The sequence below is a fragment of the Schistocerca nitens genome, chromosome 1, assembly GCF_023898315.1.
Source record: "Schistocerca nitens isolate TAMUIC-IGC-003100 chromosome 1, iqSchNite1.1, whole genome shotgun sequence".
NCBI lineage: Eukaryota > Metazoa > Arthropoda > Insecta > Orthoptera > Acrididae > Schistocerca > Schistocerca nitens.
Genome location: NC_064614.1, coordinates 807,983,112 through 807,998,536, shown reverse-complemented (window position 1 = coordinate 807,998,536; position 15,425 = coordinate 807,983,112). Strand labels below are relative to the sequence as shown.

Below are 15,425 nucleotides of genomic sequence, written 5' to 3'. Positions count from 1 at the left end.
CGCTTATTATATCATTTCTGGAGACAGAAATCTACTCTGTAGAAATCAACATCGGTTGTTCCGTAAATTACGATCGTGTGAAACCCAAGCTCGCTCTATTTGTTTACGAGAAACAGAAATCAGTAGATACCGGTGCCCTGGTGGACGCCGTGTTGTTCTCTTACAGAAGATATTCGATACACTTCTGCACTGCCGCCTAATGAACAAAATACGAGCGTGCGGAATATCAGACCAACTGCGTGATTAGATTGAAGAAATTCTAGTACACAAAACACAGCATGTCCTTCTCAACGGAGAGATGTCTTCCCACGTAAAAGTACCTTTCTGGCGTGCCCCAGTGGAGTGTTGTAGGACCATTACTTTTCACAATATACACAAATGACTTTGTTGATAACGTCGAAAGTTCCACGAGGCTTTTCGCTGATGATGTGCTGTATATAGGGGAGTAGCAACGCTAGAAAATTGTACTGAAATGCAGGAAGACCTGCAGATGAAAGACGCTTGGTGTAGGAAGTGGTGATTCACCATCAACACAAACAAAAGTATTGCGAATACATAGAGAGAAATTCCCCTTATTGTATGATTACACGATTGTAGAACAATCACTGCAAGCTATTACTTCCATGAAACGCTACGGTCGCAGGTTCGAATCCTGCCTCGGGCATGGATGTGTGTGATGTCCTTAGGTTAGTTAGGTTTAAGTAGTTCTAAGTTCTAGGGGACTGATAACCTCAGAAGTTAAGTCCCATAGTGCTCAGAGCCATTTGAACCAACTTCCATGAAATATGTAGGAGTGTGCAACGGGGAGATTTGAAGTGGAATGGCCACACAAAATTAATCTGGGTAAGGCTGATGCCAGACTGGGATTCACTGAAGGAATCCTCAGGAAATATAGTCCATCAACAAAGGTGGTAGCTTCGACCAGTAACTGAGTATTGCACGTCAGCCTGGGATCCGTACCAGATAGGACAGATAGAGGATGAGGATGAGCAGCACGTTTCGTTACAGGTTGATTTGCTACGCGCGAAAGCGTCACGGAGATACTCAGCCGACTCCGGTGGCAGACCCTGCGACAGAGGCGTTCCTCAAAGAGTCAGCCAATGTACTGCTTCCTTTACAAAGACCTTGGCAGAATGAATCCATTTATCAATATGGGGTTGCATTCTCCCTGACTTATACGCATGGAATGATTCAGTTGCGAAGTGTGTCATAAAGCCGCTGTAACCTTTCCTGGGGCAGGCTGCCCCACAGTTGCTGAAACTGGTCCTTATATTCTGGACACTAGCACTAGAACGAAGCTGACGTCCAAGCCGATCCAACAGATGTTCTGGCGGGTACATGTACGGGGATCTCGCTGGTCGTGGGAGTACCACATCATCACGCAGACGGTTCATGAAGACAGGTTTCAGGTATATACGAGCTTTGTCCAGTTGAACACGATACTGTTGCACGAGAGGACGCAGGATGTCCGTATCGTATCTTTGTGCCCTGAGACTTCCCTCATCACTAGCAGCCGTGACCTGAAGCCATATCCGATGGCTCCCCACACTATGACTCCAGGATTAATACCACTGTGCCTCTCCAAAAGTGGAAGAAAGGGACCTCTCCCCACATCGCTGCAACACTCGTCAGCGAAGGTTATCTTGCGGTAGTGCAAAACTGCAATTTATCGCTGCTAGCCTCACATTCTTATGCGGTCCAAATTGGACCACTATCACATATGAATGACCGGCAAACCTGAATATTCCACTATTCGACCAACCGGCCAAACATAGACCAGAATGAAGCCCCTTTTTAAACTGTCTGGTTCTGATAAGGCTGTCTTGCAAGAGCACTTGACACCTCCGTGTCCTTCGCAGCTATCACTCAACATGTCCGCCCGATAGCTGAGTGGTGAACGTGAGGGATTGCCGTCCTACGGACCTGGGTTTGATTCCCGGCTGATTCGGGGATATTCTCTGCTCAGGGATTGGGTGTTGTGCTGTCTTCATCATCATTTCATCCCCATCCGGCGCGCAGGTCGCCCAATGTGGCGTCGAATGTAATAAGACTTGCGTCAAGGTGGTTGGACCTGCCCCCCAAGGGGCCTCCCGGCCAATGGCGCCAAACGCTCATTTCCATTTCCATCACTCAACGTCTGACGCTGTTCACGCCCTCTGTATGACCTACCAGGGCTCGTAACTGTACTAACCACGAACAATACTAAAGTACTTCGGTTCCTGTTCTACCTGTCACAGAGAATTGGAACTCTAATAACTACAATTTTGGACCATATATGCCCGTTACGAGAAAATCTTGAGTTCTTTGTTCTAGAGATATTTTCCAGAAATGTGCGGGTCTCGTAAAGAAAATCAAGTCAGTTATGCAATCCGCTCAACAGTGAAACCTAAATTTATGTAAGGCTAGATTCTTGACCATAACTCCGTATTAGAGCAGATTGACACTTGGACTGTGTATTCTAACAATGTTTATGAGTTTCTCAAAACAAAATTAACAACACTTTGAAAAGACGGGAAGCCTTTATTCCTAAACGTGCTTATCGAAAATGTGAAGAACCAAAAACCCTGCCGGCCGGTGTGGCCGAGCGGTTCTAGGCGTGTCAGTCTTGGAACCGCGCGACAGCTACGGTCGCAAGTTCGAATCCTGCCTTGGGCATGGATGTGTGTGATGTTCGTAGGTAAGTTAGGTTTAAGTAGCTATAAGTTCTAGGGGACTGATGACCTCAGATCTTAAGTCTCATAGTGCTCAGAGCCATTTGAACCAAAAACTCTGCTTGATTTTGACAGATATAAAGAGGACAGTTAGTTTTATTTACCTTTCCATTCGTTTTGTGTTGTAGTCTTCAGTCCGAGGACTGGATAGATGAAGCTCTTCTCACTAGTCTATTCTGTGCAAGCCTCTTCATTTCTGCATAACTGCTGGCAACCTAAATCCATTTGGACGTGCTTGCTACAGTCGGTCTTGGTCTCCTTCTGTAATTTTGGCTCCTGTTTGTCCTATCAGCCGGTCTCCTCTATTAGTCAAGTTGCACCATAAATTTCTTTTCTGCTGCCCAGTTCGATTCAAACCCTCTTCATTGCTTATTCGATTTACCTATCAAATCTTCATCATTCTGCTTCAGCGCCATATTTCAAAATCTTCTTTTCTCTTCTTGTCTGAATATTTTATTGTCCTCGTTTCACTTCTGTACCAGGCTACATTCCAGACAAAACAACTTCGGAAAAATCTTTCTAACAGTTAAATACACATTCATTGTTAAGAATCCCTCTTTTTCAGATATACTTTTATTGCTTTATCCAGTCTATCTTATATCCTATCTATTTCGCGCATTGACAGTTATTTTTCTTCTCAAATAGCAAAAGTTGTGCAATCTCAATAATTTTAAATGAATGTCGTATGGTCCAGGGGACTTCTATCGACCTAGGTCTTTCAGCACACTGTCGAAGTCTTCTCCTAGTTGCCACATTCCCCATCTCTTCTTCATTTGCTTCGTCTTAAGGTTCGTGTCCTTTGTGTAACGCCTCTATAGGCTATATTCCTTCCACAAAACCTTTCTGTCTTTCCTTAGCACTTTCATTTCATTTGTGCACTTTTTACTCCTACAGGTGCTTTTCTTTTCTCCAAAAGTTTAATTTTTCTGTAGGCGACATACATCTTCCATTGCATCGCTCGTTTTTTTTCCCAATTGTACAACTTTGATGGTGGGAGGACACCAAGTAGAACATCAAATTTGATGGTTGTATTGTACATAGATATTTTTATTTAAAAACATGAAAGTAAGTCGAAAACATTTATTTCATTGTGATAGTCTTACATATCTTTACAAAGCTGAATTACAACGACTGTACAGTAAGAGAAATTTCTTTTCGCCTGCAGATCGAGGTCCTAAACAAGCATATGTTCATCACCACCAAACCTGTGATATACCTGGTTAACCTCTCTGAAAAGGACTACATCAGAAAAAAGAATAAATGGTGAGTACAGATACATTTATTTTCATATTGATATTAATGAACACGTTTCAGTATAAAGTATGCCCGACATTATCGTTTCGATGTTTGAAGAAAATTTTTGTCAGACCGCAGAGTGAAGAGGGAGAATTCTATTGTTATTGTGGCAGGTGATTTTAAATTTTTGTTGATGGATCAGGAGACGCCTTTACCTTATCTCCCTGTATCTGTTGCACAGTAATTCAGTCTTAACAAAATAGTCACTTGCTCTTCATACTCTTACTTCTTGCAGTCATTTGCAAGAAGTTTCCCCAAAAATAATAATAAAACATTGAAGGATTTATTCTGTTCTTTTCCCTTAGGTTAATTAAAATCAAAGAATGGGTTGATAAAAATGACCCAGGTTCCATAATCATTCCCTTTTCTGGAGTCTTTGAAAATAAATTGTTGGATATGGACGAGGTGGAGAGGAAGAAATATCTAGAGGACCACAACACAACAAGGTAAATAGTAGTGTTTCCTTCAAGAACACAGTTAAACGGTTTCAAATTTCTGTTCATTATATGTGATTTGTTCGAAGAAATTACTGTTTTGGAAACTTGTTGCTTCAATAGATTATTAATATTATTGTTAGTAGTAGTAGTAGTAGTAGTAGTAGTAGTAGTATATAGATGCCTATGGCTATACTGAAGATACGAGTTCATTACATTCAGTTCATTTTGTTCATGTGCCGTGTATGAACATATACGTAGGCAGATTTGATATGTAGATGGAGTACGTTTTAGCAGTGGAAAGGTTGGTTAATATCCAAAGGTCGTAAAACTAACTTATAAATGCAAAAATAACAATGTTAATAAAAACTGATAAGAGCTGAATACAAGTCGAAGTTGCGTATAAACATATGAGTATTTGGTCTCCCCCATATACTTGATTCTCCATACTTTGACATTTTCACGTTTATCACACATTCGATAGCTGCTAATATCATCTGAGGGTGACTATCGTATCGAAAACTCCTAGAACTTGCTTGTTTCGACTTCTTCCACAAACTAATGTTCTTTGCTTTAGTATACTGACTTTGTCATAACAACGTACGGAAGCACCAACAATAAGTAGTTCAGAATGGTTCAAATGGCTCTAAGCACTATGGAACTTAACATCTGAGGTCATCAATCCCCCAGACGTAGAACTACTTAAACCTAACTAACCTAAGGACATCACGCACATCCAAGCCCAAGGCAGGATTCGAACCTGCGACCGTAGCAGCAGCGCGGTTCCGGACTGAAGCGCCTAGAACCGCACGGCCGCAAAGGCCGGCGATAAGAAGTGTACCTGGTGTAATGCCAAAGCAGCATTCTTTTTTTTTTTTTTCACGTCTAACAGCTGCATTTGTGGTTTATAAGAGTGAAATTAATTCCTGTTGCAGTTTCACCACCGGGAAATAGAAAGTTTTCTGCCACGTTGATGATTGTTATGGAGACAGGGTATGAATGCAGAACACGGAGTAGAAGAATGCCAGTGTCGATCGTAGGACTTACGGAATTTTGTGCTTTTAGTGAAGACTGTGTGGCTTACTTGTGGCAAGGGGTGGATCGGTGGGAACGGGGGATTTATTTACTTGGCAATACCTGCCATTAGACTTATCGTTCTCACAGTTTTTCAGGAAGACGTGAAGGATGCAATTGTGCTGTTTACAGCTACATTCGGTTTTAACGCTGTCGTCCTTTCTTCGCAATTAGATAGTAATCGAGGAAAAGGCAATTTTAATCAGTTACATTAATCTTTCCTGGACTTAAAAAAGTACTTTGTTCTATTTCCTGTTGGCACCGTCGAGAACTCGCAGCTTTCATTCGAACTGTCATCATTCATAGACTCTTAATTCGACTGTCATATGATGGAACATGGTGCACTGTATCCAGTTACGTAACTTCCATAAAATATTTGTTTATCGAGTCGCTGAAAGAAACAGCACAAAATATTGGCTTACCATTGTGGTTCTGTGATGACAGAACGCTATTTCAGAATCTCGAGTAAAGAACATTATTTAATGCCCCTTCGACTAAGAAGACGTACTAGAACTAGGAAACTGTGTGCATCATGTATTACAACCTAAGAGTTTCCAGGCGCATTTTCTCTGGCGTTTCGCCAGATATTTGCAGTTTCATTTTTGGCATTGTGTAGCTGGAGTCAGACCAAACGAATACTACTCGTCTTGTCTTTCTTGTGACGCTCGTTCTCAACGGAAAACGCCAGTTTCTTTCCTGTTACACAAACAGGATAATTTTTAAAATTGAATTTTACATGCCTATTCGATAGAGCGGTCGCAAATTAGCCTAATGTCATATTTGTGTTACGGGCATGTATTAACAGGAACCGTGAAACACGAAGTACTCCAGCAGCAACTGAGGGGCGCTGCTGGAGAACTAGTTATTCCTCGTGTTTCACTGTCCGTGTTCTACATATCGCTAAAACAAAAATCGCATAAATCGCTTTATCGAATGGGCACGTAAAATCCCACTTTGTAGCTGGGAACAAACTTTCCACGGGCGTCGCATGGAAGACTGTATAATCAGTATTTGTTTGGGCTGACTCCAGTTACAAATTTCAAAAACGAAATTGCAGATATCTGCTGAAACATAAGAAAAACTTCGTCTGACGACTCATAAGAGGGACACCCACAGGCACATCTCGCCTCCTGACCTCAGAACTTTAATATTGGCAATACCCGCCTCTTACTTTCCATACTTCCTTTTGTCCAGGAGTTCTAGTCCCGTGAGGTACGCTGGAGAACTTATATGAAGTCATTGACGAAAGACCATTAAATTTCTAACACTGTAACCTGGTGTCTATTCGAGCTGTTCTTGGAACAGTAACAAAGTGCACTAGTCCTGGAGTGTACACGTATGGCTTAAGTGAACTAGTCGCAAATGGTACAGCACACAAGTATGGCACACAGCTTTGACCTGCCCTGATTGTTGGGCACGGCTAACACTTTATCAGAAACGAAAGATTTCGTCCGTGATACCGTAAGTTTTCGTAACATTAGTAGAACGGCGTCTTCACTTCAGATCTGATGACGTGGGAGGCGGCTTCTTGGTTCACACATACATCTGCGCATCGGTTTAGTGGGCGGCGCGGGAGGACTGTTTGGCGTCCTTCGCAATCACGATCATTACGAATAATGATCATGATGATGCGGGGCCGGACGGCGGCGAGCAATTGTAACGACTATTCCTCCGGTCCCAAATGCAGGGCAGCGCCTCGTAAAACAATGGCATTACGTCCGTCCATTTCATCTGGCCGAGCGGCAAAGGGTTCCGAGTAATTGCAGGCAGGCCTCTCTCTGCCTCTCCGGCGGCGCCCGTGTCGTTATATTACGTATAACTATAGCTCCAGCAGGCGCCTCCGCAGGCAGGTACGTGATTTCTGTCGGCACCGGCATCGCCACCGCCTGTCCCAAACCGTCTGCCATAATTTCATTGTGAGGGGCTCAAAACTATTCGCCCGCTCGCCTTCACCGGACATAGTTTCCGTTTCTGTCCGATCCCTTCGTTCACGTACGTCCCATGTGGCGATACTGAGACTCCAGTAATTCGCTGTTCACTTTTTCCCGCTTGTACAGGGTGTCTCAAAAGAAAGTTTATATTTGTCGTGTCAGAATAAAATAAAGGTTGAAGCCTATCGACAGAATCGTTATTTATTATTAAAATAAACAGTTTAGTAATTAACTTCATAAAAGTAATGTCATTTAAATACAGTCCAGCACGCCTACGGCACTCATTCAAACGATGTACAAAATTTTGGATGACGGCTAGTCATTTAAACACTGGGATGGCTGCCACTTCGCTACGGGTATTTTCTTTAAGTTTATCTCCATAACAAACAAGCCAAGGGACTCAAATCTGGACTGCGTGGGGTCCAATTTATGTCCCTTCCTGGAGATCAATTTACCAGGGTAAATTTCACAAACTTGAAGGATACACGCATTGTGCATGTGTGCTGTGGCTTCGTCTTGCTGAAACCATGTTCTTCGATTGTAACCAGGAAAGTTTTTGCAATTCAGGCACCAAAAAGTTATACATCGACATATAACGCTCCGAATTCACTGGAACTGTACTACAGCTGTTGTCCTCGGAAAAGTACGGGCCAATTATTCCTCGAGTAAACATCACAGCGCATACAGTAACTTTTGTCGAATGTAGGTGTTTCTCATGCTTCTGTTTGGGATTCGTTGCGGTGTAGCAGCGCCAATTTTGCTTATTAGTGTGACCGTTCAGGTGAAAATGAGCCTGGTCAGCAAACAAGATGACGTGAAATGGTCACTCAGTCACATCATTAACAAACTGCGGGATATGTATAGCATCCTGAGACTTTAATTGTTGCATCAGTTAGACTTTGTAAGGGTGCAGTTTAAGATCTTTTTGTAGAATTCGGTGCAGTGGTGGTCTACGCACATTTAAGGAATTTGCACGGTTACCAGTGGAGAGGTTAGGATCATCACGAGCAGGCTGATTTACACTCTCCGCGGATTCTCCCGTTTTTGATGACCTCGGTCGCCTGATTTCTGTGTGGCCAATGCTGAACGGGTCCCCTGAAACACTTTGACCCAGTTCAGGGTAAGGGGGAATACCTGGACCATCATTTACATTACGCAATCCACGATCACTGCAAACTTTTCCTTCGTGCTTCAGTCACCGAATTAGCGTTTCCGTAAAATTCTCACACAGAACGCGCAGTGTGCTCCCCAGACGCGCTTCTTATCAACTGAATTCGTAAAGGCCAGGAAAGTGATGTACGTACCCCCCCCCCCCCCCCCACACACACACACACACGCACACGCACACACACTCCGATTTGTTGCGGATGCGCAGAGCTCTTCAGGTATAACCTTTCGTCGGAGACACCCTGTATAATATTCGACAATTAAGTAATCTTGTTTCAACATACAACATCTGCAAGGTGAAAAACTTATACATCTACAACAGTATTCAACAAAACCACTCTGAAGTGCATGACAGAAGGTACACTCTACCGTACCAACTATCAGAACTTTTCCCATTCATTCACGATTGGAATGCGGGGACATGATTGATAGAACTCCCCCGTGCGCGATATAATTGGTCTAATCTTATCCTCGGGACCATTGCGGGATTCATCATTTAAAGCTAGTTCTTGAAACTTTGTAAGTAGGCCTTCTCGGGGTAGTTTGCGTCTATCTTCAAGTGACTACCAGTTACTTTTCATCATGATGTGCGTGACACACTCCCAAGGTCAAACAAGCACATGACCATTCGTTCTGCCCTTCAGTATGCATCTGGTCATTATTATTTGGATCGGGTCTCTCGCATTTGAAGAATATAGTGGGATGGAACACATGAGTGTCACGTTAGCAGTTTCCTTTATAGACTGGTTGCATTACCCTAGTATTCCTCCACTGACCCGGAGTCTCCCACCTGCTTTACCTACGCAGAGCCTATGCAATCGTTCCATATGATATCCTTATAAAACGTTACACCCTGATATTTGCCGGCCGAAGTGGCCGTGCGGTTAAAGGCGCTGCAGTCTGGAACCGCAAGACCGCTACGGTCGCAGGTTCGAATCCTGCCTCGGGCATGGCTGTTTGTGATGTCCTTAGGTTAGTTAGGTTTAACTAGTTCTAAGTTCTAGGGGACTAAAGACCTCAGCAGTTGAGTCCCATAGTGCTCAGAGCCATTTGAACCAACCCTGATATTTGTATGAATTCACCTCTTCCAGTAGTGACTTGATGTTGTAGTCATACGATACTACGTTCTTTTTTCTCGTTTTGCACGGATTTATTTTTATGGACATTTAAAGCAGTCTTTGCACCACTGTAATACTATCAAGATCCGACTCGATACTTGTGCAGCTCTTTTTCGTGTAGTACTTTGTCATACATAACAGCATCACACGAGTATCTGAGGGCTGACGAAAAAATGGTTAATATTTCAAATCCTTCAGTTTTTCTCATTGCCATATCGTCTCTCATTGCCGTCAGGTAAGATGATTTTTCCCACGTTTGTTATCCAGCGCATTTCTTACGTTTTTTCTACCCAGTCGACGCAGTAAACATGCCTAGCATTCGACAGTTTTGTTACTTACAAGTTAATCAACAGAAAGAATTCCTTTTAAAACCCACAAAACATTAACTATAAAGTTTTGCAGAAGATTAAACTACCTTGGGCTTGACCACCGGTATCCGTCCGCTACCGTGATAGCTGTTGAATTTCTGACGTTAGGTGCGGCCCACGACTCATCTACAGTAACGAACCACCACACGAGAACTGTTGGATTATGTTTAAAACAGTCCAAACATTGCATAGAAATTTGTTTTTGAATCTCATTTTGGTCAGTACTCGACAAAAGCGCAATTCATATGCGTAAAACATTTTCGTTGTTAAATTCTTAACGTATGGTGAACCGTAACCTTTCTTCTTACATTTCTGTGGTGTGGCTATTTCATACTCCTTTTAAAATCGATTGTTCAGTAGCTTGTAATATCGTGCTCTTTTTCGATGTCTGGCTATGTGGTTGCACCTTTGGTACAACCTTATAGGGGTCATCTCCAAGAGAGAGACGCCTACATTTGAATTCAGCAGCTAATGTTGAAAATTAAGGAGCAAGGTTCTGATAAATCGTCCTCAACTTCGGATTAATTTTACTTTGGGCTAGATATTTCAGTGTACATGCTACAATGGAGCACACACTTTAAACAGCCACTTGAACAGAGGCTATTTCTGTGCCAGGTCGGCTACTTTGCACCTTCCCCTCATCCTCTGCGATCAGCCGTCAAAGGCTTCGAAAATAAAAGTGCCGTCGTGTTTGAGTTGCCAACGGCAGAGAATAGGAGACGAAATTGTTTCCAAATATCGTTGTTGCTCATCAGGCATGGGTTTCTTCCATCAGCGCGGAGTCTTACATAGCAATCCGTGAAGTAGAATCATTACAATTAAACAAATCCCTACAAACACTGTGTGCACTGAAAGTTCTGGGAACCGTGTATGTGTACCACAAGGGTGTGCACTCTCAGAGGATTTTTCGGTGCAAGAGACGCGAATAAAATCTGAAGTAAACTGGCAGATACTTGCAGAAGGGACTAATGACCCTGTAGTTTGGTCCCTATACCCACCGAACCAACCAACCAACCAATACTTGTGAGGTTTAGACCTGTCATTGATAATCGACAATATAAAAAGCTGAGATACAGAACTGTCCCGATATAGATAATGCGTATCCAAACAAAGACAACTGCTTCGTCCAGACTATTCGGAACATATGCTAAGAAATTTTAGAACAGCGACTCCCACCCTACGTGCATATTCCACATCTCAGCCATGATAATGCACCCTCTGATCATCGCCTCGTGTACATCAAGAAATGTCTTCTTAAGTTAAGATAGCGAAGTGTCGAGAACCTCTTTGCTGGGGTCGTTTTAATTATGCATGATGAAATCAAAATACTTGTTTCAGTGGTAATAATGACTATATCGAAAAATGAACGGCAAGTTTATGTTTGTTGGTCTCTTAATAAGATGATAATCTGCATCTTCTGCCATACTTCTGGCCATGCGGATCTGCCGCACTTCTCTTCCAAACAAATTTACGTCTCTCTGGTATGGTTATTTCGTGTCGCTCAGTGGCCAGGTGTAACTCTTTCAACTGGACACCACTTCGGCTCCATCCAACAAAAACTGACGTGCTCTTCCTATAGGCTCCTAACATTGTTGAGAGGTGAAGATTAGATTAAACGCAGACTCAAAATTTCCGTGGCCCGACCGAGGTCCAGCCCTGCAACCTCCGTTTCCATTGCTGCACTTTACCACTAGACCGCCAGATCCGACACACTCTCTAAGGCAAAAACCGATACAAGGCTTACATTCGCCAAGAGTCTTAAAAGAATGGATAAAATACTGTAGTCGAAGGTACTGCTGGAACCGTCCAGGCGTATGCTTCTCAGCTTCGATCTTATTTCAAGCAGCAGAACATCCATAGGTGCTATTCCTATTTTTCCTACCAAATGTGTTTACCGCCGTTTGGGGAACGATACGAATGTTATACTTTTCTTGTAATGTAACGTTCTGTCTAGCGGTTTGAGTTGCAGACTTGTTCATTTTAACAGAGTAATGGGACATCGCTGTTCTTTAGGACGCCAAATTTGATCTGTTTTGTAGTAATGTATGATGATATAACTACGCGTGACCACCCGTGTTAATATAAAATACACGAAAAAATTATGCAGTGAAACTTCCTGGCAGATTAAAACTGTGTGCCCGACCGAGACTCGAACTCGGGACCCTTGCCTTTCGCGGGCTAGTGCAAGGTTCGCAGGAGAGCTTCTGTATAGTTTGGAAGGTAGGAGACGAGGTACTGGCAGAAGTGAAGCTGTGAGACCGGGCGTGAGTCGTGCTTCGGTAGCTCAGTTGGTAGAGCACTTGCCCGCGAAAGGCAAAGGTCCCTAGTTCGAGTCTCGGTCGGGCACACAGTTTTAATCTGCCAGGAAGTTTCATATCAGCGCACACTCCGCTGCAGAGTGAAATATCTCATTCTGGAAATTATGCAGTGTTTACTGAGTACCACCAGTAAGTAAGGGGAAATGAAGAGAGAATTCAAACCTGAGATATTTCGAGCCCTACTCTCGACCAGCAAGATAGCAACGCCATCAGAATGTCGCATATCTCCTTTCTGTTTTCTAGTTTCCACTGTTGTGTTTAAAACATCTGAGTGTGTACTCGTATCGCTCTTGTCAGCGTCAGAAACTTTTCGGAATCTAATACTCTAATAATTTATTTCCCGAAGGGCATTAATAAACGTTATACTCAATTTTTCATTAATCGCTGTCGTGCTAAGAACCTTACCGTGCACCACCTCGGATACCAATATAGGAATCTGCAGCGAGTTTGTCCTTATGTTATGTGTTTTTCACGGAAGCAAGTAAAGGTACTAACGACATTAAATATCTTCATTACCATTGTTCTGGTGCCACAGCGTAGGGTTTTTATCTTCATTACTATTGTACTGGTCCCAAAGTGAGTGTGTGTGTGTGTGTGTGTGTGTGTGTGTGTGTGTGTGTGTGTGTTTTCCACACCAACTCCTAAATCACTGGACCGACTTCAACCAGACTCGTGTTATACATGTCTCATACTGTTTCACAAAAATCGCCGTGGTGTAAGACCCACCTACGTATCATAGTTCAGGAGATATTATTCCATGAACAGTGAGATACGTGAAACTGCCGCATAATGCGTGGCGTTTCAGTGTATTAGTTCTGTGCCACTGACTGTATTCGCAATAAATTTCGCAGGAAGTACCCACATAGGCCGCCAAATGCACCTACAAAAGATTGTCGTGGTACCACACGTAGTTGAAGAGATAACACGTCATAAACACAGAAATGCATGAAAAACTACCGCACTGTGCACTACGTTTAAATTTGTTACTTATTTTCTACTAACTCAATTCGCGACACATTCTGCAGACAGTATCCACTTTTGCCGCTGAATGTACCCACAGAAATATATCATTGTATGCCATATAGTTCAAAGCATGTGATGACATAAACAGTGAGATACGTGAAAAAACGCCACATCATCCAAGATGTTTTACTACATCTATTCTGTACTACTAAGACGCTCCTACAGTTGTGACAACTTACGGTAATTCTTGCCATCTGGAACCGCTTTTGACGATTGTACTGCGAAGCGCGAACGGCTGTAGGCGAAAACGATAACCGTCTATAGAGCTATGAAGAGGTGTTGCCAAAGAGACATTTACAAAAATGTGTTGTAGACACGCGAAGCAGCTGCGCCCTTCGTACAGAAACTATCAGGGATCATGTTTAGTTAGGATACTGTAGTTACACATTGTGGATATTTCTTAGTAAGAATGTTGCATAATTTCATAGATGTTCCCACGAATACATGGATAACAAATTTTTTCAGTACTTCACTACAAACACAGTTCATTTTTTTTTTCTTTTTTTTCGTAATGGAAAATTGTCAAACTGAATACCCGGACAGTGCCAGGTTTGTCATCTAGTTACTTTATAAAAGCCAGTTTTGGCACTCTGCGCTATCACTCATGAACAGCCATTGCCTTCGTCAGGACCTAACTTTTTTCGCCACGTTGTTTCTTTTTGACTCATAATCTCTATATGTTGAGGATTGTCATAAGTGTAGTCCAGACAGTATAATGTCTTATAGTGTAGTGTTCTGAAAGTTCACGTTTGCAATAGACGTTGCGTTGATTGTATTGTGGGACGTAGGTAATTTTCATAACTGTCTGTTAAACGTAAATGAGTCTCGTTCCTATATGTTTCCCGGCGTTCCGAAATGGCGCCCAATCATCTGTCCCCCAAACGGTTCCAACATAACACACATTTGCTGGAAAACCACAGTATAGATGGGTGGACACACTCGGGAATTCTGTAACCGTCTTGTATGTTCGCGCTTTAAACAAGAACCCACCATTATGCTTATGTTCATTCTGCACGAGTGTCAGTTGGTTTGACGCCCAAGAGCGCTGCCCTAGTTCTTAGCGTCGCTCGATACCGATGCAGAGGTACGGGTTTCGATTCCCGATGACCACCTCAGATTTTTCTTTTATAGGAAGGACTCGAACGTGTTTCACGCGTCCTCCTGGCCCACCAGCTGAGAAGCTGCTTGAACTAATGACCGGTGAAATTGACCGAGCAAACCGGCGCAGTGGTTAAGATAGCGTACTCGCAAGCGGAAGAGTGCCTGTAATCCTGCGTCCACCCATCCAGATCTAGGATTACCGTGGTTTCCGTAAATAGACTAAGATGGATACCAGATTCGTTCCTTTGGAAAGATCACATCACTAATTACTTGATCGTCAGTGGGACGGTCATCGCAAATCTTCCTTTCTTCTGCCTATGTGACGTCGAACTGAAAGATTTCCACTTGGCTGAGAGTGACTTCACTACTCCAAAACTCACCTTTAGCATACACAGAGGTGACAAAAGTCATGAGATACCTCCCGATATCGTATCGGACCTCCTTTTGCCCGGCGTAATGCAGCAACTCGGAGTGGTATAGACTTACAAGTCGTTGGAAGTCTTCTGCAGAAATACTGATCCGTGCTGCCTATATAGTCGTCCACAATTGCGAAAGTGTTGCCGCCGCAGGACTTTGTGACCGAACTGAGTTCTCGATTATGTTCCATAAATGTTCGATGGGATTCATATCGGGCGATCTTGAATGGCCAGATCATTTACTCGCATTGTCCAGAATATTCTTCAGACCAGTCTCGAACGATTGTGGCCCCCAGTGACATGGCACACTGACACCAATAAAAATTCCATCTTTGTTTGGCGACATGAAATCCATGAATGGTCTCCAAGTAGCTGAACATAACCATTTCCAGTCAATGATCGATTGATTTGAACCAGAGGTCCCAGTCCATTCCACATAAAAAAATTCCACACAATTATGCAGTCACC

At 43.0% G+C, this 15,425-nt stretch overlaps 1 protein-coding gene across 3 annotated transcripts in view; it reads left to right on the top strand.

Annotated features, from left to right (window-relative positions):
* LOC126262572 (obg-like ATPase 1) overlaps positions 1-15,425 on the top strand; it is a 307,783-nt gene that overhangs the window by 235,240 nt on the left and 57,118 nt on the right. For 2 of the 3 annotated variants that reach the window (XM_049959288.1, XM_049959300.1), the window contains 2 exons: positions 3,877-3,974; positions 4,313-4,453. In XM_049959288.1, the coding sequence (XP_049815245.1) occupies positions 3,877-3,974; positions 4,313-4,453 (239 nt within the window). The remainder of the gene's footprint in view (positions 1-3,876; positions 3,975-4,312; positions 4,454-15,425) is intronic. The other variant, XM_049959310.1, reaches the window with a different exon arrangement.